The sequence below is a fragment of the Anolis sagrei genome, chromosome 1 (assembly GCF_037176765.1).
Source record: "Anolis sagrei isolate rAnoSag1 chromosome 1, rAnoSag1.mat, whole genome shotgun sequence".
NCBI lineage: Eukaryota > Metazoa > Chordata > Lepidosauria > Squamata > Dactyloidae > Anolis > Anolis sagrei.
In genome coordinates this window covers 174,068,770-174,093,309 of record NC_090021.1, presented here as the reverse complement: position 1 = coordinate 174,093,309, position 24,540 = coordinate 174,068,770, and the positions used below count along the sequence as shown (strand labels likewise).

Below are 24,540 nucleotides of genomic sequence, written 5' to 3'. Positions count from 1 at the left end.
GAAACTAAATCCAGACAAGACAGAGGTACTCCTGGTCAGTCGCAAGGCCGAGCAGGGTATAGGGTTACAGCCTGTGCTGGACGGGGTCGCACTCCCCTTGAAGGCGCAGGTTCGCAGCTTGGGTGTGACCCTGGACTCATCGCTGAGCCTGGAGCCCCAGGTTTCAGCGGTGACCAGGGGAGCATTTGCACAGCTTAGGCTCGTGCGCCAGCTGCGCCCGTATCTTGGGAAGTCTGACTTGGCCACGGTGGTACACGCTTTGGTCACATCCCGCCTCGACTACTGCAACGCTCTCTACGTGGGGCTGCCCTTGAAGACGGCCCGGAAGCTTCAGCTAGTCCAACGCGCGGCAGCCATGTTGTTAACAGGAGCAGGGCGCAGAGAGCATACAACGCCCCTGCTGTCCCAGCTCCACTGGCTGCCGATTTGCTACCGGGCCCAATTTAAGGTGCTGGTGTTATCCTACAAAGCCCTAAATGGTTCCGGCCCAAAATACCTTGCAGACCGCATCTCGGCCTATGAGCCCACGAGGACCTTGAGATCATCCGGGGAGGCCCTTCTCTCGGTCCCGCCTGCCTCACAGGCACGTCTGGCGGGAACGAGAGAGCGGGCCTTCTCGGTGGTGGCCCCCCGGTTGTGGAACACCCTCCCTGCTGAAGTTAGACAGGCGCCCTCCTTGATGGCCTTTCGTAGGAGCCTGAAAACATGGCTCTTCGAGCAGGCCTTCAACTGAGTGTATCATTGGAACGACTCTGGAATGGACTATGACTACGAAATCGACTATGACCCCAGGATTGGACGAAGCGGATTTTTAGCATAAGTATATGTTATGTAGTAGTAGTTTGGTATGTATTGTCGTGATTTTCTGTACACTGTCTTTTCTATGTTGTTGTTCACCGCCACGAGTCGCCCCTAGGGCTGAGAGTGGCGGTCAATAAGTGCAAGAAATAAATAAATAATAAATAGTCAATGAAACAGAAATAGATGAAATATATAAGATAGGGCCTAAATACTATAACAACACCATGATCAATCTGATCTTGGAAGCTAAGCAGGGTCTGCCCTGGTTAGTATTTGAATATGAGGCCACTATATTCCAGTTTATTTATTTTTTATTTATCATGTCAGGAGCAACCAGACATTTGTATTACATTTTTAACAAAACAAACAGACAAAACACAAAGTTTGCAAGCTTGGTAGTTGATTAAATGTCCTTTGACCAGTAGCTGGCCACTTGGAGTGCCTCTGGTGTTACTATAAGAAGGTCCCCCATTGTGCATGTGGCAGGACTCAGGTTGCATTGCAGCAGGTGGTCAGTAGTTTGCTCTTCTCCACACTCGCATGTCGTGGATTCCACTTTGTAGCCCCATTTCTTAAGATTGGCACTGCATCTCGTGGTGCCAGAGCACAGTCTGTTCAGCACCTTCCAAGTTGCCCAGTTTTCTCTGTGCCCAGGGGGGAGTCTCTCATTTGGTATCAGCCATTGATTGAGGTTCTGGGTTTGAGCCTGCCACTTTTGGACTCTCGCTTGCTGGGGTCTTCCAGCGAGTGTCTCTGTAGATCTTAGAAAACTATTTCTTGATTTAAGTCGTTGACATACTGGCTGATACCCAATCAAGGGATGAGCTGGAGATGTTACTGCCTTGGTCCTTTCACTATTGGCTGCTACTTCCCAGCGGATGTCAGGTGGTGCAATACCGGCTAAACAGTATCATTTCTTCAGTGGTGTAGGTCGCAGACACCCCGTGATAATGCGGCATGTCTCATTAAGAGCCACATCCACTGTTTTAGCGTGGTGAGATGTGTTCCACACTGGGCATGCATACTCAGCAGCAGAGTAGCCAAGCGCAAGGGCAGTTGTCTTCACTGTGTCTGGTTGTGATCCCCAAGTTGTTCCAGTCAGCTTTCGTATGATATTGTTTCTAGCACCCACCTTTTGCTTGAACTATATTCCAGTGAAAGACTGACAGATCTACCCCTGAATATTACAGTCTTTAGAAACTCATGGAGTCATCATAAACCAATAGGCTGTTTGAAGATATGTATAGGCAGTCCCCAAGTTATCAACAAGATAGGTTTGTAGGTTTGTTCTTAAGTTGAATTTGTATGTAAGTCAGAAAGGGTACATTTTTAAGTTTGTGTGTATGTATGTGTATGCATGCCTGCTTTGGATAACAAAGTTAAGAATTAACACCCTTGTGTTTGTTTTGCTATATGTGTCCCTGTTCAGAATATTTCACTTCACTTTCTGTCTCTGTGTTAATTGGATTTTGAAAAAATTGGCTTCTTGTGGAAACAAGAATTGGAGATAAAGTTTCAGTGGATACACCTTTCCCCCATGATAATTGGATTTCCCTTCCAAAGAGTAGATTTCTCTCACTTCTTGTTGTCTCTTCTCCATTCTTAACTATGAGTCATTTGTAAGTCAGGTGTTTTAAACCTGGGAGCTGCCTGTACATCTCTGCCTTCCCTCCTAGATTTGTGTCAAAGAAAATAATCAACAAAGCAAAATAGTTCTTATATTGTCGAAGGCTTTCATGGCCGGAATCACTGGGTTGTTTTAGGTTTTTCCGGGCTGTATGGCCATGTTCTAGAGGCATTTTCTCCTGATGTTTCGCCTGCATCTGTGGCAAGCATCCTCAGAGGTAGTGAGGTCTGTTGGAACTAGGAAAATGGGTTTATATATCTGTGGAATGACCAGGGTGGGGCAAAGGACTCTTGTCTGCTGGAGCTGGGTGTGAATGTTTCAGCTGACCACCTTGATTAGCATTTAATGGCTTGGAAGTGCTTGGGGGGAATCTTTTGTTGGGAGTGATTTGATGTACCTGATAGTTTACTCTCTGTTGTTGTGCTGTTGTAATTTTTGAGTTTTTTTAATACTGGTAGCCAAATTTTGTTCATCTTCATGGTTTCCTCCTTTCTGTTGAAATTGTCCACATGCTTGTGGATTTCAATGGCTTCTCTGTGTAGTCTGACATGGTGGTTGTGAGAGTGGTCCAGCATTTCTGTGTTCTCAAATAATATGCTGTGTCCAGGTTGGTTCATCAGGTTCTCTGCTATGGCTGACTTTTCTGGTTGAAGTAGTCTGCAGTGACTTTCATGTTCCTTGATTCTTGTCATAGATGCAGGCGAAACGTCAGGAGAAAATGCCTCTAGAACATGGCCATATAGCCCGGAAAAACCTAAAACAACCCAATGGTTCTTATAGTTATCTGAAGCTATTGGGTACTTAGCCCAAATGACTAAATCATATTTACATGATCATGGCTCAATACATAAATGCTTTTCCTCTCCAGCATTATAAGTTAGAGTTGTGTAGGGCTGGGATGGTTTGCAACCTAAGAAATGGCTTGTTGATGAGCAGAATAGGGGAATGAATTAATTGTTGTTGAGGAAAGGAAGAGCTTATTGCTCTGGACATACATGTATTTTATTTCCTGAGACCATCCCCAAGATAGGCCCCTTCCACATTGCCCCTACATCCCACATTATCTGGCAGTGGAGACTCGTACGATCCTGTTTAAAGAAGATAATCTGGGATCAGATCCTGGGATACAGAGCAGTGTAGAAGGGGCATCATAGGGATTGTCTCAGTGCATTGGTTCATTTTGCTTAGTGTCTTGTGAATTTTAACACAAGCAACTGTTTTCCCTCTTTTTTTCTTTTGCTTTCTTCTTCCAAGTACTGCAATTCTTACTGCGTAGTTATGAAACCAAACTTTCTGTTTTAAATGGGAGTGGAAGTTGCACATTATTGCATCCAAATTCCCAGTCCGAAATCACTTATATTTAATTAGTGGTGGGGGGATGAAATCATATTGATGAGAAAGCTTTTGCATGGTTGTAATTGCTGTTCCTTAAGTTTATTAAAATCAGCATTTTTTTCATTAAAATGCCATGTGCGAAATATCTCAGGGTACTTTCTATAGGGATATTTGTAAAGGAAGATGTTCAGCTAAATTGTTCTGAAAAACTGACTTACCGTAGCATTTTCCTCCTAATGAAAGTTCCTTTCTTTCAGGTTTGCAATATGCTTGTCTATTTTAAGAAAGGATGTAACTCTGGTGGGACTGAGAAATGAGAGCAGTCCTGTTATCCTTCCAATATTCAGCTTTTTCTGCGGGGGAATAAACATTAAACTAAAAATTAGTTTAGCAAATCAGCCATAAAGTAGGATTAAAGTTAAGATCTGCAATAGGTTTTCTTCCTTGCTTTTCTTTTTTGAGCTTAGATGCCTGGATAATTGTGTCCAATTCTGGGCACCACAATTCAAGTGAGATATTGACAAACTGGAATGTGTCCAGGGAGGGCGACTAAAATGATCAAGGGTCTGGAGAACAAGCCCTATGAGGAGCAGCTTAAGGAGCTGGGCATGTTTAGCCTGAAGAAAAGAAGGCTGAGAGGAGATATTATAGCCATGTATAAATATGTGAGAGGAAGCCACAGGGAGGAGGGAGCAAGCTTGTTTTCTGCTTCCCTGGAGACTAGGATGCGGAACAATGGCTTCAAATTAAAAGAGAGGAGATTCCATCTGAACATGAGGAAGAACTTCCTGACTGTGAGAGCTGTTCAGCAGTGGAACTCTCTGTCCCGGAGTGTGGTGGAGGCTCCTTCTTTGGAAGCTTTTAAACAGAGGTTGGATGGCCATCTGTCAGGGGTGCTTTGAATGCAATTTCCCTGCTTCTTGGCAGGGAGTTGGACTGGATGGCCCATGAAGTCTCTTCCTACTCTATGATTCTATGAAAGATATGGTATTAAATTGGGCACCTGACCTTGATTGAATATGAAGAGCTGGACAGAACATTTGCAAGTATGATTGCCCTTGAAAGTTGTGGTCCACGTACAATTACACTTGGTCTCCATATTTGTGGATCTGACTCTCTTTCTCTAGGAATTTGTAGGTCAGCCTTTATGACTTTATGGTCAACTACTGCTGGTAGTTGATGATAGAATCATACTGAAGCAACTAGAGCAGTGGTTCTCAACCTGGGGTCCCCAGATGTTTTTGGCCTTCAACTCCCAGAAATCCTAATGGATGGTAAACTGGCTGGGATTTCTGGGAGTTGTAGGCCAAAAACATCTGGGGACCCCAAGTTGAGAACCACTGAACTAGAGATTCCTAGAGGGAACATCTGTCTAGGGATCTCTAGGTCTTCCAATATGATCTGGCAGATGTTGATGCTAGAGAAACTAAATATTCCTATATAGGCGTTATCTCAAGCAAAAGCATTTTTATCAGTAGTTTTTCACTTTTGCTGGGATATTCTTGCTCTAACCCCAGATGGCTTACACACAGTGTTTCACAAACACACCCACACACACTGAAGACACCACATCTTATCTGATCTTCAAAGCAAAACAGATTCAACCCAAGTTAGTATGGGTTGAACATTCTATAACCAAAATGTTTGGGACAAGGAATGTTATGTATTTGCTATTCTTGTTTGTTTTCCATTTTGAATGCTTGCATATACATAATGAGATAATTTGGAAGTGAAACCCTGGTCAAAAAATGAATATTCTTATTCGTATTCTCCTTATATACATTGCATATTCTCCTTATATACATTAGTTGAAGGTAGCTTTATACGTATGTCTGTGTACTATCAGAAAACAAAGGGGCCACTATCTCAGCCACCTAGGTGGAAGATTTTGAATTTTGGAATATTTCAGATTTTAGAATGCCAAATAAAGGATGTTTAATTTGTATTTGGAAGGGAGATCACCAAGGAATACCAGGTGTTGTATTTTAAAAGACGCCAATGGCAAACCATTGCTTGAGAATGTATTGTCTAAGAAAATTCTGCAAATTTCATAAGTCAAGAGCCATATATTTTACTTTCAAAAAGCTTTTTTTCCTGTATGTGACCCGTATATAATTGAATTTGCACATGAAGGAAGGGAGTAGAGATGCCAAGGCTATTGTCTGAAATGAGCGGACTAAGTACTTGAAATGTGAACTTCATTCAAGTGGAGGGGTCAGAACAATGCACAGATAAATACACAATACATGGCAGATAAGCCATCTACCAAAATTGTGGTCTCTATGTATGTGATTCATTATTTGACGATTGATAATTCAAAATCTCTTTAACATAACACACACTATACATTGCAACACACGAGAACTGCAGATATTTAGATTTTCTGCTGAAACATGACATTTTTGAGGGTCCAAATGCATGGACATATGGATATCCCTTTGAATCAACCAACACAAGGGAAATTTGGATATCCCTTTGAATCAACCAACAAAAGTATTTTTCCTTGTTCCTATTAGTTTTCCTCATTAAAGTTTTCCGAATTTCTTATCCAATTATGTTTGTCAATTTGTCAATGGACCTAATGGAAACAGTCTTGCGGGAGGGTAGATGAAAATTTCACTTAATTCTTCTGGGACTTCATTAATTATCAAATAAATCCATACTATTTTCATTAGTTTGTGGGGCTTAATACAGCAAACTTAATGGAAGTTAAATGAGTTGCACATTTTGGACTCTTAAAAGAGTATTAACAACACTAGGCATTTAAAATTAAGTATATTGTGTTGTTCCAGATCAATCTAAACTGGAATTGCAGGGAGGTTTTTCCATGTTTACTACTTTGATGCTCTTCATAAACATTTTAAAAGCATATTGGCTCTAAAAAAGGATTTGGAGTTAGATGAGTTTGCTGTTCAATTGTGTTAATAAATTGAAACAATTGGAGCTATTTGCATGGTAAATTGGAATAACACACTTTTTTCTTACTACCCACCATAGTCATTCAAGTAAAATAAAAGTACCCTATAATCTCATGTATAAGTCTAGAAATTTTAGTCGAAAAAATTAACCTGTAAAACCTGGATCAGCTTATCCATGTAGCAGAGTACCTAACACTGAGCAGAGTGGTGAAAATACTACTACTACATTTATTTATATCCCACTTTCTGCTCTTAAAGGAGACTAAAGCAGCTAAACTTTAGTCTGTCCTGGGAGAAACTAAAAGAACCACCAACCTCCTTTACAATGTCTTCTATGGCTCCACTTGTGAAATAGTGGCAGGGGTGGCTGGCCTCCTGAATAGAAGTTGGTGTGTTTTCCTCTTTGAATAATGATCCTTAACATGCTTGGACATCTCAAAGTCCATAATTTCAGTCCCCAAACCTGCCCTCAATTTATACATGAGGTCGACTTATACATGAGTATTTACGTAGATAACAAAAACGTAACATTATGAATCTGGGGAGGAGGAGGTAATTCACACAATTATGAATCATTTAATCAACTTTGAAGTGTGTTTCTTTGTAATTATTTTATTTTCATTTGTGTTTTCCTTTGGTATATAACTTTGCTATGTAACTTTGCTGGAAGGTCTTATAAACTTCCTCTTTTTCATGCAATTTTAATTTTTGTAGTTATTTTCCAACTTTTTTGTTACATTTATACTATTTTAAGGGCCATTTTTCTTTCTGTAAATGGGCAGTTGAATACACTGTTGACAATATAGGTATGCTACTATTGACATCTGCTCTTCCATATGCTGGACTTCAGGGGCACATCTATACCGAATACTTAAATCAGTTTCAAATAATTTAGCATAATTTACCTCATTCAGTTTGAAGCTCGTTACAAACTGCAGTAAATGGCCAGTGTAGATGGGATCCAGTTCCCATTTTCTCTCATCACTGGTTGAGTTGGCTCATACTGACGGTGATATCTGAAGATACTGAACTATTTCTTGATTTTGAATGACCATATGAATCCAGATTCATATAACTTAGCAGGATGTGGGGAGGCCAAAATGAAAAGCCGAGGTTTTCAGACTATGAAGCTATAGGAACCAAGAATTGACATCTGTAGCTATACTATTGTATCAAAATCATCCACTATAAAATGGGCAAATATTTGGATCATTTAAAAATCGTTAGAAAATAAAACTAGTACACATTAAGTGTGACTTATCCAGAATTCCAAAATCCAAATTGCACCAAAATCCCAAATTGTCCTCATGTGTTGCCACGATAGTGTCTGTTTTTTGATGGTTCAATGTAGACAAACTTGGTTTGTTAAAGCATCCCTGCATTCCTTGCAATGATGGCAGTTCTGCATTTGGGGCATTCACTGTCAGTGTTGTCAGTGTTGTCCATCAGTGTCCGTATGTTCCATGTACCGAAGTTCATTTTTCTTTTTTGGCCGCAGGGTGGTGACTCCACTGGATGCGGCAGTCCAGTCAGGGGTAAGAGAGGTAGACTATGTTTAGGGCACCTTTTCTAGCCTCTTCCCCATGTGGGGTGAGCAGAGTGGATCCTCAAAAGGGATGCTCAGTCATGGATACAACTGCCGAACTACTCAATTGCCTCAGACCTTGAGGTAGAACGACTGAGTCCGTATCCACTGCCCATGTGCCAGATGAAATTTCCTTTTTGATAAGAGTTAAGGGACAGTAATTACCCAGATTTTGGGCCAATTTTCCGGTTAAAATTGCTTCACTTCTGTACATAAAGTAAGCACCATTGGTTCAGTGGGCCGGCTATATTGGGACTATCAGTTTGAATTAGTCTCCCAGAGTTTTCTAAGTGCTGTGGGCATATTAAAAGACAGGCTCAGACTCTAATAAGAAAAAAAGGAACTGGGAAATACTAGGAAAGGAAGCTTGGGAATATTGTGGTCCCATATTGATAAGTGAGCTAGAATATTGACTTGGTTAATGCCCTCTCTTTAGGTCATGGCTCACAGCTTTCATACTCATAGCCATGCCATCAAACGCCTTAAAATTGCTGAAAATTAAATGTAGATCCCATCTTCAGAAGGCTTTGACCAATCTTCCCTGGAAGGAAAGTTGCATTTTGCTACTTAATACTTGTTATCTGAAAATTTATAGAGAGTTTGAATACGTGGTAGACATTGAGGCTCGATAGGGAGAGTCCAGGTGCTAGCTTCCCTGGAATGCTAATACATGTTGTACGTTAAAAGTAAGCAGAGTCATCCCTTGAAAATACAACTATCTCCCTGCTTTGGATTTCCACTTAATGTTTTAGTTTATCCTTAGAGAGAATATTTTGCTCTGTTATCACAGGATGGAAATGAAATTATTTGGTTAAAGTAACTGCCAGTAAGATAAGGAGTGCTGGCATCTCAATGCAGGTAGGCACTGAAATATTAAACAGAAACTCTGTATGATCTTTTCTCTTTTCAATATTTTAAATAGTGTATTTTAATATTTTGATAAATGTTTTTAATGTTTATGTATGTATATAAGAATTTGTGTCCCGGCATTGAATGTTTGCCGTATATATGCTGTTCTCACACTTCGGGGTGGGAAGGGCAGAATATAAATGTTTTAAATAAATAAACAAATAAATATTTTGAGCATCCATTTGATGGGTGCAAATGTACTGATTGGCATGTTGATTGATTTTAGAGCTCTTCATTTTGGCTCAAACACATAATAAGGCTCGTTATACTTCTGAATTCCTGCAACTTTAAGATTCAACTCTGGAATTATGAGTAAGAGGTGGATGAATAGTATTTCAAATTCATACATGTTTTATTTGCAATTCAGAAGTAGACTGTTCCCCCTTCCCAGTTAATTCTTTGGTTTAATTCTCCGCCCTCCTATTTTTTTATTTAAAAAAATCACTCATATTTCTTTTCCATTTGTGAAAAACATAATTTCCTTCAGAGAATTTGCCCACCTGGATATGTAGTCATAGAATCATAGAATCAAAGAGTTGGAAGAGACCTCATGGGCCATCCAGTCCAACCCCCTGCCAAGAAGCAGGAATATTGCATTCAAATCACCCCTAACAGATGGCCATCCAGCCTCTGCTTAAAAGCTTCCAAAGAAGGAGCCTCCACCACACTCCGGGGCAGAGAGTTCTACTGCTGAACGGCTCTCACAGTCAGGAAGTTCTTCCTAATGTTCAGATGGAATCTCCTCTCTTGTAGTCTGAAGCCATTGTTCCGCGTCCTAGTCTCCAAGGAAGCAGAAAACAAGCTTGCTGCCTCCTCCCTGTGGCTTCCTCTCACATATTTATACATGGCTATCATATCTCCTCTCAGCCTTCTCTTCTTCAGGCTAAACATGCCCAGTTCCCTAAGCCGCTCCTCATAGGGCTTGTTCTCCAGACCCTTGATCATTTTAGTCGCCCTCCTCTGGACACATTCCAGCTTGTCAATATCTCTCTTGAATTGTGGTGCCCAGAATTGGACACAATATTCCAGATGTGGTGTAACCAAAGCAGAATAGAGGGGTAGCATTACTTCCTTAGATCTAGACACTATGCTCCTATTGATGCAGGCCAAAATCCCATTGGCTTTTTTTGCCGCCACATCACATTGTTGCCTCATGTTTAACTTGTTGTCCACGAGGACTCCAAGATCTTTTTCACACATACTGCTCTCGAGCCAGGCGTCACCCATTCTGTATCTTTGCATTTCATTTTTTCTGCCAAAGTGGAGTATCTTGCATTTGTCACTGTTGAACTTCATTTTGTTAGTTTTGGCCCATCTCTCTAATCTGTCAAGATCGTTTTGAATTCTGCTCCTGTCCTCTGGACTATTGGCTATCCCTCCCAATTTGGTGTCGTCTGCAAACTTGATGATCATGCCTTCTAGCCCTTCATCTAAGTCATTAATAAAGATGTTGAACAGGACCGGGCCCAGGACGGAACCCTGCGGCACTCCACTTGTCACTTCTTTCCAAGATGAAGAGGAAGCATTAGTGAGCACTCTCTTTGTTCGTCCACTTAACCAATTACAGATCCACCTCACCGTAGTTTTGCCTAGCCCACATTGGATTAGTTTCCTTGCCAGAAGGTCATGGGGGACCTTGTCGAAGGCCTTACTGAAATCCAGGTACGCTACATCCACGGCATTCCCCGCATCTACCCAGCTTGTAGCTCTATCGAAGAAAGAGATCAGATTAGTCTGGCATGACTTGTTTTTGATAAATCCATGTTGACTATTAGCGATGACTGCATTTGTTTCTAAGTGTTTGCAGACCGCTTCCTTAACAATCTTTTCCATAATCTTGCCCGGTATCAACGTGAGGCTGACCGGACGGTAGTTGTTAGGGTCATCCTTTTTTCCCTTCTTGAAGATTGGGACCACATTGGCCCTCCTCCAATCTGCTGGAACTTCTCCCGTTCTCCAAGAACTCTCAAAGATGGTTGCCAATGGTTCCGAAATGACTTCCGCTAGTTCTTTCAATACTCTGGGGTGTAGTTGATCTGGCCATGGGGATTTGAACTCATTAAGAGCGGCCAGGTATTCCTGGACGACTTCTTTCCCAATTTGGGGTTGGATGTCCTCCAATCCCTCATCCACTCCATCTTGCTGAGGTTGAAGACTCTCTTTTTGTGAGAAGACCGAGGCAAAGAAGGCATTAAGTAGTTCTGCCTTTTCCCTATCCCCTGTCAGCATTGCCCCATCTTCTCCTCGAAGAGGTCCTATCGCCTCCTTGTTTTTCCTTTTTCTACTGACATAAGAATAGAAGCCCTTTTTATTGTTTTTAATGTCCCTGGCAAGTCTGAGCTCGTTTTTTGCTTTAGCCTTGCGGACCTTTTCCCTACAGGTGTTGGCTATTTGTTTGAATTCTTCTTTGGTGATTTCTCCTTTTTTCCACTTCTTGTGCATGTCTCTTTTGTGTCTTAGCACAGTTAGAAGTTCTTTGGACATCCATTCTGGCTTCTTTGCACTTGTCCTATTTTTTCTCTTTGTTGGCACGGTTTGCAATTGCGCCTTGAGTATTTCACTCTTGAGAAATTCCCATCCATCTGTAACTCCCTTGTCTTTTTGTATCTGTGTCCACGGAATGCTGCTCAGCGTTTCCTTCATTTTTTGGAAATCAGCTCTCCTAAAGTCCAAAATGCGGGTTTGACTTGTCTTAGTTTCGGCCTAATGTAGATTTTGCTACCTCTCAATATCTAAGAGCATACTCATCTTGTCCTACCGTGCCATAGGTATCGTATGGACTCCTGTATAAGTTGACCTCATGTATAAGTTGGGGGCAGATTTTGGGACCAAAATTATAGGCTTTGATATGAGTCATGGATAAGTTGAGGGTTGTTCTGTAGAGAGAACAAAGCACTTGGCTACTATCTCCATTTCTCCACCCAGACATTCAAAAAGGCCAAAAGAGGCACCACGGTGGGGAGAAGATGGTGCTTCTTTTCATAGAATCATAGAGTTGGAAGAGACCTCGTGGGCCATCCAGTCCAACCCCCTGCAAAGAAGCAGGAATATTGCATCTTGGCAGGGGAGTTGGACTGGATGGCCCATGAGGTCTCTTTTAGGTTTTCCCAAGATGGGTTAAGCTCAATCTAGCCTTTCTCCATTCTATTTAGAGAAGAAGGTGGTTCATTTTTTTATAGGGGTTATGATACAGTATTCGTGTTGACTTGTGGATAATTCAACTCCGGTTTTATTTTAGTTTGATTTTTTTTTAAGTATACAGTTCCAGAGTAGTTCCAGAATGGCCAGTGTTTTTTCCCCAAATGAAACACAAAAATTGATGATTCTCAAACTGAATGTAACTGACTAACAAAAAGCAATGATGGTTCAGAAGCACGGAATAATATAATTCTGAGTATCTGACATCCCTTTGGAGACAGAAGGTGTTGTAATCACCTAGTGTAGGCAGAATTTATCCAATAAGGTGCAGAGAAGGATCGGAAACTCCTCATAGTATCATCACATAATCCATGTATGTACTACAACTTTCAGATTGTGTTCTGGTACGGCTGTACCAGGAGCTCCAGCTTATCTTGCTATTTGTTGAGTGTTGCATGTTTTTTAAAGTTCTATGCATTTGCAGTTAGATGGCTTTCCTTACTTTGCAGTTATTGGGCCAATGACCTGTCAATTATCATTAGGTTCCCCAGTTCTGCCCCCTTTTTGGGTTTTGGAGGGAATAGGAGCCATTTTACGTGGGGCTGCCCTCTCTCTACGTGGGGCTGCCCTTGAAGACGGCCCGGAAGCTTCAGCTGGTCCAGCGTGCGGCAGCCATGTTACTAACTGGAGCGGGTAGCAGGGAGCACACAACGCCCTTGTTGTCCCAGCTTCACTGGCTGCCGATTTGCTACCGGACCCAATTCAAGGTGCTGGTCTTGACCTACAAAGCCCTAAACGGTTCCGGCCCAAAATACCTTTCTGACCGCATCTTGGCCTACGAGCCCACGAGGACCTTGAGATCGTCTGGGGAGGCCCTTCTCTCGATCCCGCCTGCATCACAGGCACGGCTGGCGGGGACAAGGGAGAGGGCCTTCTCGGTGGTGGCCCCCCGGCTGTGGAACACTCTCCCGGCACACATCAGACAGGCGCCCTCCCTCATGTCCTTTCGAAAAAGCCTTAAGACCTGGCTGTTCGAGAGGGCATTTAATTAAGTGCTAAGCAACAACATTACGGTAATGAGAACTGGAATGGTATAAGGAAAATGAGACTGGCTATGATTCTACTAAGAGACGAAGCGGATTTTTATGTAGTTTGTATTTGTTATATAGTCATATGTTGTTGATACTGGCCTCTGTAACTGTCTTTTTATGTGTACTGTACACCGCCATGAGTCGCCCGTAAGGGCTGAGAATGGCGGTCAATAAGTGCATCTAATAAATAATAAATAATAATAAATAATAAATAAATTTTAGGTCAGTCCACAGTCACACAGAGAAGTCTTTCTTACAGGACATAAACCAGGACCTCCTGTAAAAGGCTTCATCATTTACAGCTTGGCCAGGGAGAAATAGCCCCAAAGCTTGGCCAGGGATATACAGTCTCAGCACAGCTTACTTTATAGTTTGCTGAGGAAGTTACAGCCTTTCAGCTCTCTTGCTAGGGATCCAGTCCCACAGTGCTTCAGCCAGCCATCACGGGGAAGTGAACATCTTCCTCCTCCTCTGTTCGGTAAGGGTCTCTGTTCGGTAAGGGCCCTTCGCGGCAACCATAAAGCAGATTGGACCAGGTGTAGGGGCCCCATGCCAACAGAAGAGAAGACAGATTGTCCAGGTAGAGGTCGGGGATTTTCCCAACAGTGAAGGAACAGTTGCCTGCCCTTGGGGGCAAGATCGAGAAAGCCAACAGTTTATTAAGAAAACTGAATCCTTGTTACGTGTTCAGTAATAATGATTTTGTTGCATCTTTAAAGACTTTGAAGCCCATCTTTTCAGGAAAATCCCAAAAAACCTCTCTGAGGCAACCCTGGCGTCCCGTTGGGCTCACAGAAATTAAATCCTGTTTATAGTCTTTTATAGGAGCCTAGTGCGCGACAGCACTGACTGACTTTTAGTAAAAACAATAACAAAAATCACAAACCATTTCATGCATGTTTTTGAAGCTAGGCTGGCTTCTTCATCAAAGGATGTTTAAAAATCTTGTAAGAGAAGAAGTGACACGTCTACGTTTTGTTTCTAGTATTGTTAAGTTGGTCTGGAGGGATCACAATGCAGGTGGGGGGGATCTCTCTCCATTTCTGGCCATGTGAAAGATGAGACAAAGGGCAGCAAAATGTAAACTCCATTAGCAGCAGTAAAGTAACTTGGTCCCATTTTCAGCAGGAGCACTCATCAAACCATTTAAGTTTCCCTTATTGTGCCATCTAAGTGTGGGCACTTCTGCCTCTCTGGTTTCTTTGCTTTCTAAAACACCATTAATATTTTTTTCTGAAAACAAAAGGGGCAAAAAAAAAAAAAAAAACCTTGCTGGGAAAAGACCAAAACAGAAAAGCAAGCAAGCAAGCAAGAAAAGAAACCCAAAACAAAGCCTAGAGGAGAAAGTGCTCATATTTACATGACATATTAAACCGTGGAGGAAGAAGATTTGTGGCTCATTTACCTGTGCCTCCTGCCAGTTGGAGCCGTCGGGCAGCATGAAGCAGCACACTGCTTGTAACAAATAAGCCAAGGTTTCTGCTTTTTCTTGGCTTGTTGTGACCTACAACTTCAGTCATCAAGCTATGGTAATTAGATATCTGGTGTTCGTTTTTCTCTAACTATCTGCGGTATTGTTTCTGAAAATTCACTGCTCGGTTGTTGGTATCTCTTGTGATTTGGTTTCAGGACTCTCTGTAGATGCTCATGTCCCTTACTTTACTTACTTACATTGCTTACTTACTTTACTTACTAACTTAGGCTTTTAGTAAAAACAATAACAAAAATTGGGATATTTAGGCGATCCCTTGTAGCTCAAGGATGATTGTCTTCCAGATGTGGTGTCATAGTGATGGGTCCATAGGTGTCTATTCTTGATCTGCATCTTCTCCCGAAGTGAGGACACCGGTTTCCAGATAGAAGGTGGTCCCAGTCAGGGTTGGCTTGATGTGCCTTCCTCTTGGCACGCTTATCTCTCTTGCCCTCCATTCATGTCTCTTTAAATTCTACAGCACTGCTGGTCACAGCTGACCTCCAGTTAGAGCGCTCAAGGGCCAGGGATTCCAAATTCTCGGTGTCTATGCCACAGTTTTTAAGGTTGGCTTTAAGCCCATCTTTAAATCTATTTTCCTGTCCACCAACGTTATGTTTCCCATTCTTGAGTTCGGAGTAGAGTAGCTGCTTTGGGAGATGGTGGTCGGGCATTCGGACAATGTGGCCAGTCCAGCGGAGTTGATGGCGGAGGAGCATCGCTTCAATGCTTCTTGCAGCACATTGACATTTGTCTGCCTGTCTTCCCAAGAGATTTGCATGATTTTTCAGAGGCAGCGCTGATGGAATCATTACAGGAGTTGCATATGGCGTTTGTAGACAGTCCAGGTTTATAGCAGGGTTGGGAGGACAATGGCTTTATAAACAAGCAGCCTAGTCTACCTACAGATGTCCTGGTCCTCAAATACTCTCTGCTTCATTCGGAAAAATGCTTCACTCGCAGAGCTCTGGCGGTGTTGTATTTCAGTGTCAATGTTGACTTTTGTGGAGAGGTGGCAGCTGAGGTAGCGGAAATGGTCAACATTTTCTAATGTTACACCATTAAGCTGTATTTCTAGCATTGGAGAAAGATTGGCTGGTGAGTGCTGGAAGAGCACATTGGTTATCTCGATGTTCAATGAGAGGCCGAACTTCTTGTATGCTTCTACAAAGGTGTTTAGCTTGTAGGTCTTCTTCTGAATGCGCACAGACGACATTGTCTTCAGCATATTGGAGTTCTATAACAGATGTTGGGACTTTGGTTTTGGCTTTCAGTCTGCTGAGGTTAAATAGCTTGCCATCTATCTGATAGATCATTTGCACTCCGGTGTGGAGCTTCCCATCAACAAGATGAAGTATAATAGTAATGAAGATGGAAAATAAGGTTGGGGCAATAACACATCCCTGTTTGACACCTTATTCCACCTTGAATGGGTCACTTTGGGAGGCATTGCTATCCAAGACTGTTGCCATCATGTCATCATGGAGGAACCGCAAGATGTTCACAAATTTGTTTGGGCACCCAATGTTTTGGAGGATCATCCAGAGAGCATTGCGATTCACTGTGTCAAATGCCTTGCAAGGTCAGTGAAGCTCATATCCCAATGGTATGCTAGAATGTGGCCTCATATATAAAATGGTAAAATCACTGGTTGCCTTTTGGGGGGAAATTGAGATATTTTCAGACCATGGATGGAGCCATGGACGCAGAATCCATGGATACATACGGCTGACTCTCCTACGGAATAGTTCGGGAATTCCGCCTTCCTAATAAATTTTCTATATCAACATCTTTCCCTAGAATGTTATTTTTTCCTTGAAGATGATATTACTAGATATTACTAGTTTTGTTTTTTACAAAAACATTTCCTAAAGAATATTAATGCTGTATGTTGTTTTTTTCTTCTTCTCAGGGGAATCTTTCTGCTGTTGTGCATTTACTAAAAAATGGAGCAGACCCCAATGTTAAAGACTATGCTGGATGGACACCACTGGTAAGGATAAGTTATTATTACCTTCATTCTTCCTCATTCATTTCAGTGTGCTTGCTTTCTGGTTAATTTGAAAAAGCTTTTAGCTGGATGTGTAATGTTCGTTCCTTTTGTCAATGTGCTTTTAAATGTGATTTGAATATGTTTTGACTGTTTACTTGATTTTTGTTATGGTTATCCATTTGATTATTACATTGTCTGGGGGAAAAGTGAAGTATAAATCAAATAAATACATGAATATAGAGCCAAAAAGGTACTTTCTCGAGTCAGGATGCCTGTACTGCCGCACCTTTCCTTTTTGCGTCTCCGCTTTAATTGCTCTTGATGAGGATACAATCTTAGTTATTTTTATAACCTTTGTCACTCTTGTAAACTTTGCTACTTGATGTTACTATATTCATTTTTAAAGTTTTTTTTTCATCTAAAGTGAGGGCAGCACCTCAGCTTTCAATGTACTTGTATTGCATTTTCAAATTCAAGGGAAATTGCAGGTTGGAAATAGTCCCTTTTGTGACTACTAACTCTGGAAATATACTTCTGATGGATACGATATGAAAATTGCTCCATTTTGTTTTACTTCTGAGGTAACCATGTTCATGTGAGTTTTTATCCATCACTTATAGTGAAGATCTCTAGAGTTAATGGTTTCCAGTAATTCAAGCTACTTTGGGAATTGGTCTCAGCTGAAAAATGGGGGTGGAACTCTAATGAATAAAATTTGAGATTTTTTATATTTGTCACTGTCATGAAGATCAAATCTGACTTTTTAATGGACTGGCTTCTTATTCACTCTTAGGATTCTAAAGCATGTTTTTGTGTTTTGCTTTGATCCAAACCAACATTTAGCACGAAGCTTGCAATCATGGACATAAGGACATAGTGGCATTACTGTTGCAGCACGGGGCACTCCTGAATGCGACCGGTTATCAGAATGATTTGCCACTTCACGATGCAGTCAAGAATGGACACCTGAGCATTGTTAAACTCTTGCTTTCTCATGGCGCTTCTCGAGATGCAGTGTGAGTAGAGCTGAAAACTGTTTATTTCTTGCTTATTCCGTTAATGGAGATACAGCAGTGAGGACTAGCTCTCTGTGATACCAGGGTTTGTGCTGTTCTTCATGAAAGAAGAGGAGGAAAAACATTCCCCAGTATTCAGATTTCCACATACAGGAACCTATACGGTTAGATAGACACTGATAGATACTCTCTTGACACAGAATTTTCTTTGCATTGGAAGTTCCTTCTTACCCTGAAATATTCCAAATATGAAGATTTAGCTGCAGCCTCAATGGGTATCTACTGGACATGGATTTGCCCTTATAGGAAGAATTGTTCTGGAGGTTGTTGTTGTGCATTCGTTCAGTCGTTTCCGACTCTTCGTGACCTCATGGACCAGCCCACGCCAGAGCTCTCTGTCGGCCGTCACCTCCCCCAGCTCCTTCAGAGTCAAGCCAGTCAATTCAAGGATGCCATCCATCCATCTTGCCCTTGGTCGGCCCCTCTACCTCTTTCCTTCCATTTTCCCCAGAATCATTGTCTTCTCTAAGCTTTCCTGTGTTCTCATGATGTGACCAAAGTACTTCACCTTTGCCTCTACTATCCTTCCCTCCAATAAGCAGTCAGACTTTATTTCCTGAAGAATGGACTGGTTGGATCTTCTCGCGGTCCAAGGCACTCTCAGGACTTTCCTCCAACACCACAGTTCAAAAGCATCTATCTTCCTTCGCTCAGCCTTCCCTAAGGTCCAGCTCTCACATCCGTAGGTGACTATGGGGAATACCATTGCTTTAACTATGCGGCTCTTCGTTGCCAGTCCCTACACTATTTTATTGAGATTGGACATTGCTCTCCTCCCAAGAAGTAAGCGTCTCCTGATTTCCTGGCCGCAGTCTGCATCTGCAGTATTTTTTGCACCTAGAAATACAAAGTCTGTCACGGCCTCCACGTTTTCTCCCTCTTATTTCCCAGTTGTCAATAATTCTTGTTGCCAGAATCTTGGGGTTTTTTTATGTTTAGCTGCAACCCAGCTTTTGCACTTTCTTCTTTCACCTTGATTAAAGGTGAAAGCTCCTCCTTGATTTCGGCCATCAAAGTGGTGTCATCTGCATATCTAAGGTTGTTAATGTTTCTTACGGCAATTTTCATCCCAGCCTTGAATTTGTCAAGCCCCGCACTTGTTCTGCATACAAGTTGAATAGGTTGGGTGAGAGTATACAATCCTGCCGTACGCCTTTCCCAATCTTGAGCCAGTCTGTTGTTCAATGGTCAGTTTTGACTGTTGCTACTGGGTCGTTGTACAGATTCCTCAGGAGAGAGGCAAGGTGATTTGGTATGCCCATCCCACCAAGAACTTGCCACAATTTATTATGATCCACACAGTCAAAGAATCATAGAATCATAGAATCAAAGAGTTGGTAGAGATCTCATGGGCCATCCAGTCCAACCCCTGCCAAGAAGCAGGAATATTGCATTCAAATCACCCCTGACAGATGGACATCCAACCTCTGTTTAAAAGCTTCCAAAGAAGGAGCCTCCACCACACTCCGGGGCAGAGAGTTCCACTGCTGAACGGCTCTCACAGTCAGGAAGTTCTTCCTCATGTTCAGATGGAATCTCCTCTCTTATAGTTTGAAGCCATTGTTTCACGTCCTAGTCTCCAAGGAATCAGAAAACAAGCTTGCTCCCTCCTCCCTGTGGCTTCCTCTCACATATTTATACATGGCTAGCATGTCTCCTCTCAGCCTTCTCTTCTTCAGGCTAAACATGCCCAGCTCCTTAAGCCGCTCCTCATAGGGCTTGTTCTCCAGACCCTTGATCATTTTAGTCGCCCTCCTCTGGACACATTCCAGCTTGTCAATATCCCTCTTGAATTGTGATGCCCGGAATTGGACACAATATTCCAGGTGTGGTCTAACCAAGGTGGAATAGAGGGGTAGCATTACTTCCCTAGATCTAGACACTATGCTCCTATTGATGCAGGCCAAAATCCCATTGGCTTTTTTTGCCGCCACATCACATTGTTGTCCACGAGGACTCCAAGATCCTTTTCACACGTACTGCTCTCGAGCGAGGCATTGTCCCCAATTTTGTATCTTTGCATTCCTTTTTTCCTGCCAAAGTGGAGTATCTTGCATTTGTCACTGTTAGATTTGTCACTGTTTTGTCACTTGCATTTGTCACTGTTAGGCTTTAGAATAGTCAATAAAACAGAAATAGATGTGTTTCTGAAACTGTCTTTCTCCATTATCCATTTTTCACCTAAAGACTCATAGTGGGACTTGCAGGTAATCCTTCCAAAACCAAAATGGAAGTTTTTTTTCTTTCTTGTAGGAATCTTCTTAGCAAAACAAAGTACAAGCTCCTTGTGTTGTGGAAACATTGGAAGTCCATGATACTTCCAAGAACAGACCCCCCCCCCTTTTTTTTTTATATTAAAAAATATCAGGGAATCTAGGAGCAAAAACAAAAAGAGCTTGCAGAGCTTCATGCTGAAACTTGGACCATTCCTGCAGTATCGCAATATTTGGATGGCTTTAGGCTAAATGAGAATTTGAACGAACATTTCTCTGATGTCCCAAAATACTCAACATTGGTATCCCTCTCCCACTATTTTAAAGGGAAAAAAATGTTTTCTGTTCGTGTTGAGTTGTGATTACATTTTCAAAACCACCTTTAAAAGGCAACAATTAAATCTTTAAAACAAATAAATTAGCTAAGTCTAGACAGCCGAAGACCTCTAGTCCCCTCAGTGGGCCTGTGTGGACGTAATGTTCTGTAATCCCTTGAGTCTATTCTAGACCTACATCATGAAAGCGAAGCCCTTCAAATAGCAGTCCGGCTATTTGTAGCATATCTAGCCTTGTGATACCTTTTTAAAAAACTCTTTGCCCTCTTCTGTGTTTATATAAATGGATGTTTCTATAAATTGTTTTCTGATTACTACTGTATGCACCTTCTAGTGCCAATTGTTGCAGACAATGCCACCTAGAAATTTCTGAAATAGGTTTCTAAGTGATTTTCTTCCTTGGTTGCTTCTTAATGACAGTACGAAGTAAATGTCGACACACACTTTGCTTAAATCCCCACTTTTCTATTCCAGTCAGGAAATAATTGCATGGAAATAAAGTCAAACTACAATATGTGAAATGGTGAAAATGTCGTGAGTTCAATAACTGGTCCTTGGTTTTAGAAAACCTGCCAAAGTCACCCAAACATCTTCCATAGTGAGCATCCATAAGTTGGTTATAGATAAAAAGACCAAGGAGAGAATATTAATGCACACTTGGGGATGGGTACATGCACACTCGGGATGAATGTACATTCATATTTTGATACACTTTAGCTTATAGAATTTCTTTTGAGTTTCAAGGATGGGTTTAGAAGTTGGTGGAAATCATTGTAGTGATTTGTGTCACATGCTGCAGACAGAAGAGACAACCTTCATGCATCCAGTATTTGTCTTACTTTGTGTCCAGGCCACAAAGTAAGCTAAGTTTGAAATAGAATGTGGGTCTTCTGTTAATTTTTTTTAGAAAAATTAAAATTTATTAATGTACAACCTGTTAGGCATATTTAAAGCAACTTGTTGAATCCCAGCCGATATATATTATACATAATATATAGGTATAGTTAGACTGTATAATAGGAGGGGAAAACTTAAGGGTTGCGTAATCCCCTCCTCATTGTTTTGCAGATACCTGACCTTATTTTATTTATTTATTTCGAGTACTTCTACCCTGCCCTTCTCAACCCCCTAGGGGGGACTCAGGGCGGCTTACAACCGGCACAATTCGATGCCAACAATTCAACAAGTAAAATACATAGCAGCAGTAATCACAAATAGTTAAAAACAATCAATTAATATAATAACAACTAGAAGAAAAGCCAATCTAGTGGCTAATATTCACCGAGTTCTAAAAATCCGTACGTCCATTCAGCATTATCATAATCTGGTTGTCATTACCTTGTCAGGCCTGGTCCCATATCCATGTTTTCAACTTCCTTCTGAAGGAAAGGAGGGATGTTGATAACCTAATTTCCCCAGGGAGTGAATTCCACAGGCGAGGGGCCACCACTGAGAAGGCCCTGTCCCTCGTCCCCACCAGTCTCACTTGTGATAAAGGTGGGGCCGAGAGCAGGGCCTCCCCAGAAGATCTTAAACTCTGAGGTGGGTCTTAGAAGGAGATACGTTCGGACAGGTACGCTGGGCCGGAGCCGTATAGGGTTTTATAGGTCAAAACCAGCACTTTGAACCTTCCATGCCAGAAAAAGATCACACAAATGAGCCTTTCCTTTGCCAAAGAAAGTTGGCTCTGGCAAAATTTTTTTTGGGAAGCGCTATATTCATTTTAAAAAAGATGCACATGCATGCATGGACACACCATTTTTGGAAGTGGTGCAGTCCACAGTAGGCTGGGGAGGGCAACATTCACCACTGGAGACAACAAACTTTGCATTTTCTGCTGTGTAAAAATGGATAATATCACACCCCTCCTAAACTTTAGAGTACAGAACAACTAATGAGTGGAGACTCCTGGCCAAACCTCTTTTCTATCTCTACCATTGTGGGGGCTCCTGGGTAATGCACCTTTTCCTGGAGCTCAGAGAGTAATTAGTGAGGAGGCAGATGGGAAGAATGAATGACACCTGGATGTACTTGAGCTGCTATTTGGAAGCATTAGCTAAGTGTGCTTTACCCCTCCTCCATCTTCTACATGTGAGGAAGGTGGAGAAGAGACCTTAAACTACATGTGCAGAGAACTCCTAAATATACACGTTAGTATTCACTTCTTTTTTTGCACCCTGAAAAAAGGAGGAAGAGGAGCAAACCTTGGTCTTTAGCCAAGGACTCAGTGATATCAACTACGGACATTATTTGTGACATCATCACAGAGGTTATAACACCATCATAGGCGCTGGTGGAAACTACTCCCTCCACCACATACAAATCATACCTTAAGCAAATATATTGTCTTTTGTGTGGCATACAATTGGCCCTCTGTATCCATGGATTCAGCCAACCACAGTTTAAAAATTTGACCTTCCCCCCAAAAAGAAATTCACCCAAAATGGGAATTTAACATCCATGGATTTTGGTATCCCCAGGGGGTTCTGGAGCCAAACCCTAGTGGTATGCTAACTTATGGACCTCATCACTCCGTTGATAAGCATACTGTATTCTATCACACTCGGTTTCTATCTTTTGAAGATAGTGTGCCTTGATCCATCACACCACGGATGGGCTGCTGTGTTGCTGTGAGTTTGGCCATGATCTAGAAGCATTCTCTCCTGACATTTCGCCCATATCTGTGGCAGGCATCCTCAGAGGTTGTGAGTTCTGTTGGAAACTAGGCAAGTGAGGTTTATATATCTGTGGAATAACTACCAGGTACTGTTTACCCACAAGCATCAAGAAATTACATACATTAGAAACCAACTTTCTCATTACTTTCTTTTCAAGATCACCAGACTGGATCACGGCAATGCGTGTGAGGGGACAGCTAGTGTATGTGTGTATGTGTGTGTGTGTATGCATACATATATATACACATGCCCCTATATATATATATGGTTTGAGGGGGAGGGGGCAAAATACTGTTTGCTTACCATTGAAAATTACCTACGGCTGCCTCTGATTGTATAGATTCAGTATTTAAACATTTAAAATAAATAAGAGAAAATTTTAAATTAATAACCTTCCTGGAGGTTTTTCTCTGGCAACCACTGAAAGGGAAATGTAGGCTGCTTCTGTCAAGAAGAGTCCTGGAGTCATACGAATCCGTCCCTAAATCCACTCCCAAGGAGATGTCAAAGTACACCTGACGGGATGCATATGGGATGTAGAATTACACAGAAAAAGCTGTGCCTTTGATTTGCTCTGAGGTTAAAAAACCATGATTTCAATTCCATGTTCAGTACTCAGTTTCTGAGACCTTTTACAGACAGTTTCGAACGACTTGATGATGAAAGAGAATAAATGTCATGTGATGGGATCCATTGGCAATCACATGCAAAGGGGCTCAGAAACTAAGTCAATGTGATGAGGTCCTATGTCTTGTTCTGATCAAACCATTTTTTGTGGGAAAAGCAAAAACAGAAATGAAGATGTTTTCTTGTGTTTGGGTTTATTCTGATGTAAAGAAATGTGTGTTTCTCTGAGGCTTGGTAGTTGCAATCTGACTCTTTCAACCTTTTCTCTGACTAGCAAAAAATTAAGCTACAAATGGAAAATATTATGTGGACCAGTGGACCTATTAATTGCCCTGTTGGCCTAGTTAATTTTTTAAAAAGTTAATCTCCTCCACATAGCTAATTTATATTTTATAGCTGTTTTTTAATGTTTGCTCTCTTGAATTTCCTTTCTGTCTTGCTTCACAGCCAACCAAGTGACGTGAAAAATTAGCTCTCCGAATTTGCAGTTTCAGTTGTTCATAATGGCATTTACTCAGATGGACTCTCTTGCCAGTTTTTTTCCCCAAGCGCAATAAGCTTAGTATAAGCAGAAGCTGTCTTGCCACCTTATAACTTAGCGAAGTATGATGGGCTCCAGTGAGTGTTTGAATGTGAATATAGCTGGACTGTTGGAAACACTTGCTTATAACTAGATAGCACTTTTAGCACAGCTTGGCCACCGTAACTCATGCATTCATAACCTCTTAGCTCTGTAATGCAGT

The 24,540-nt window shown here is 41.7% G+C and overlaps 1 protein-coding gene across 1 annotated transcript in view; it reads left to right on the top strand.

Annotated features, from left to right (window-relative positions):
• BARD1 (BRCA1 associated RING domain 1) overlaps nt 1-24,540 on the top strand; it is a 105,079-nt gene that overhangs the window by 32,228 nt on the left and 48,311 nt on the right. Inside the window, exons 5-6 of the mRNA XM_060781355.2 lie at nt 16,788-16,868; nt 17,712-17,884. Coding sequence (XP_060637338.2) covers nt 16,788-16,868; nt 17,712-17,884 — 254 coding nt within the window. The remainder of the gene's footprint in view (nt 1-16,787; nt 16,869-17,711; nt 17,885-24,540) is intronic.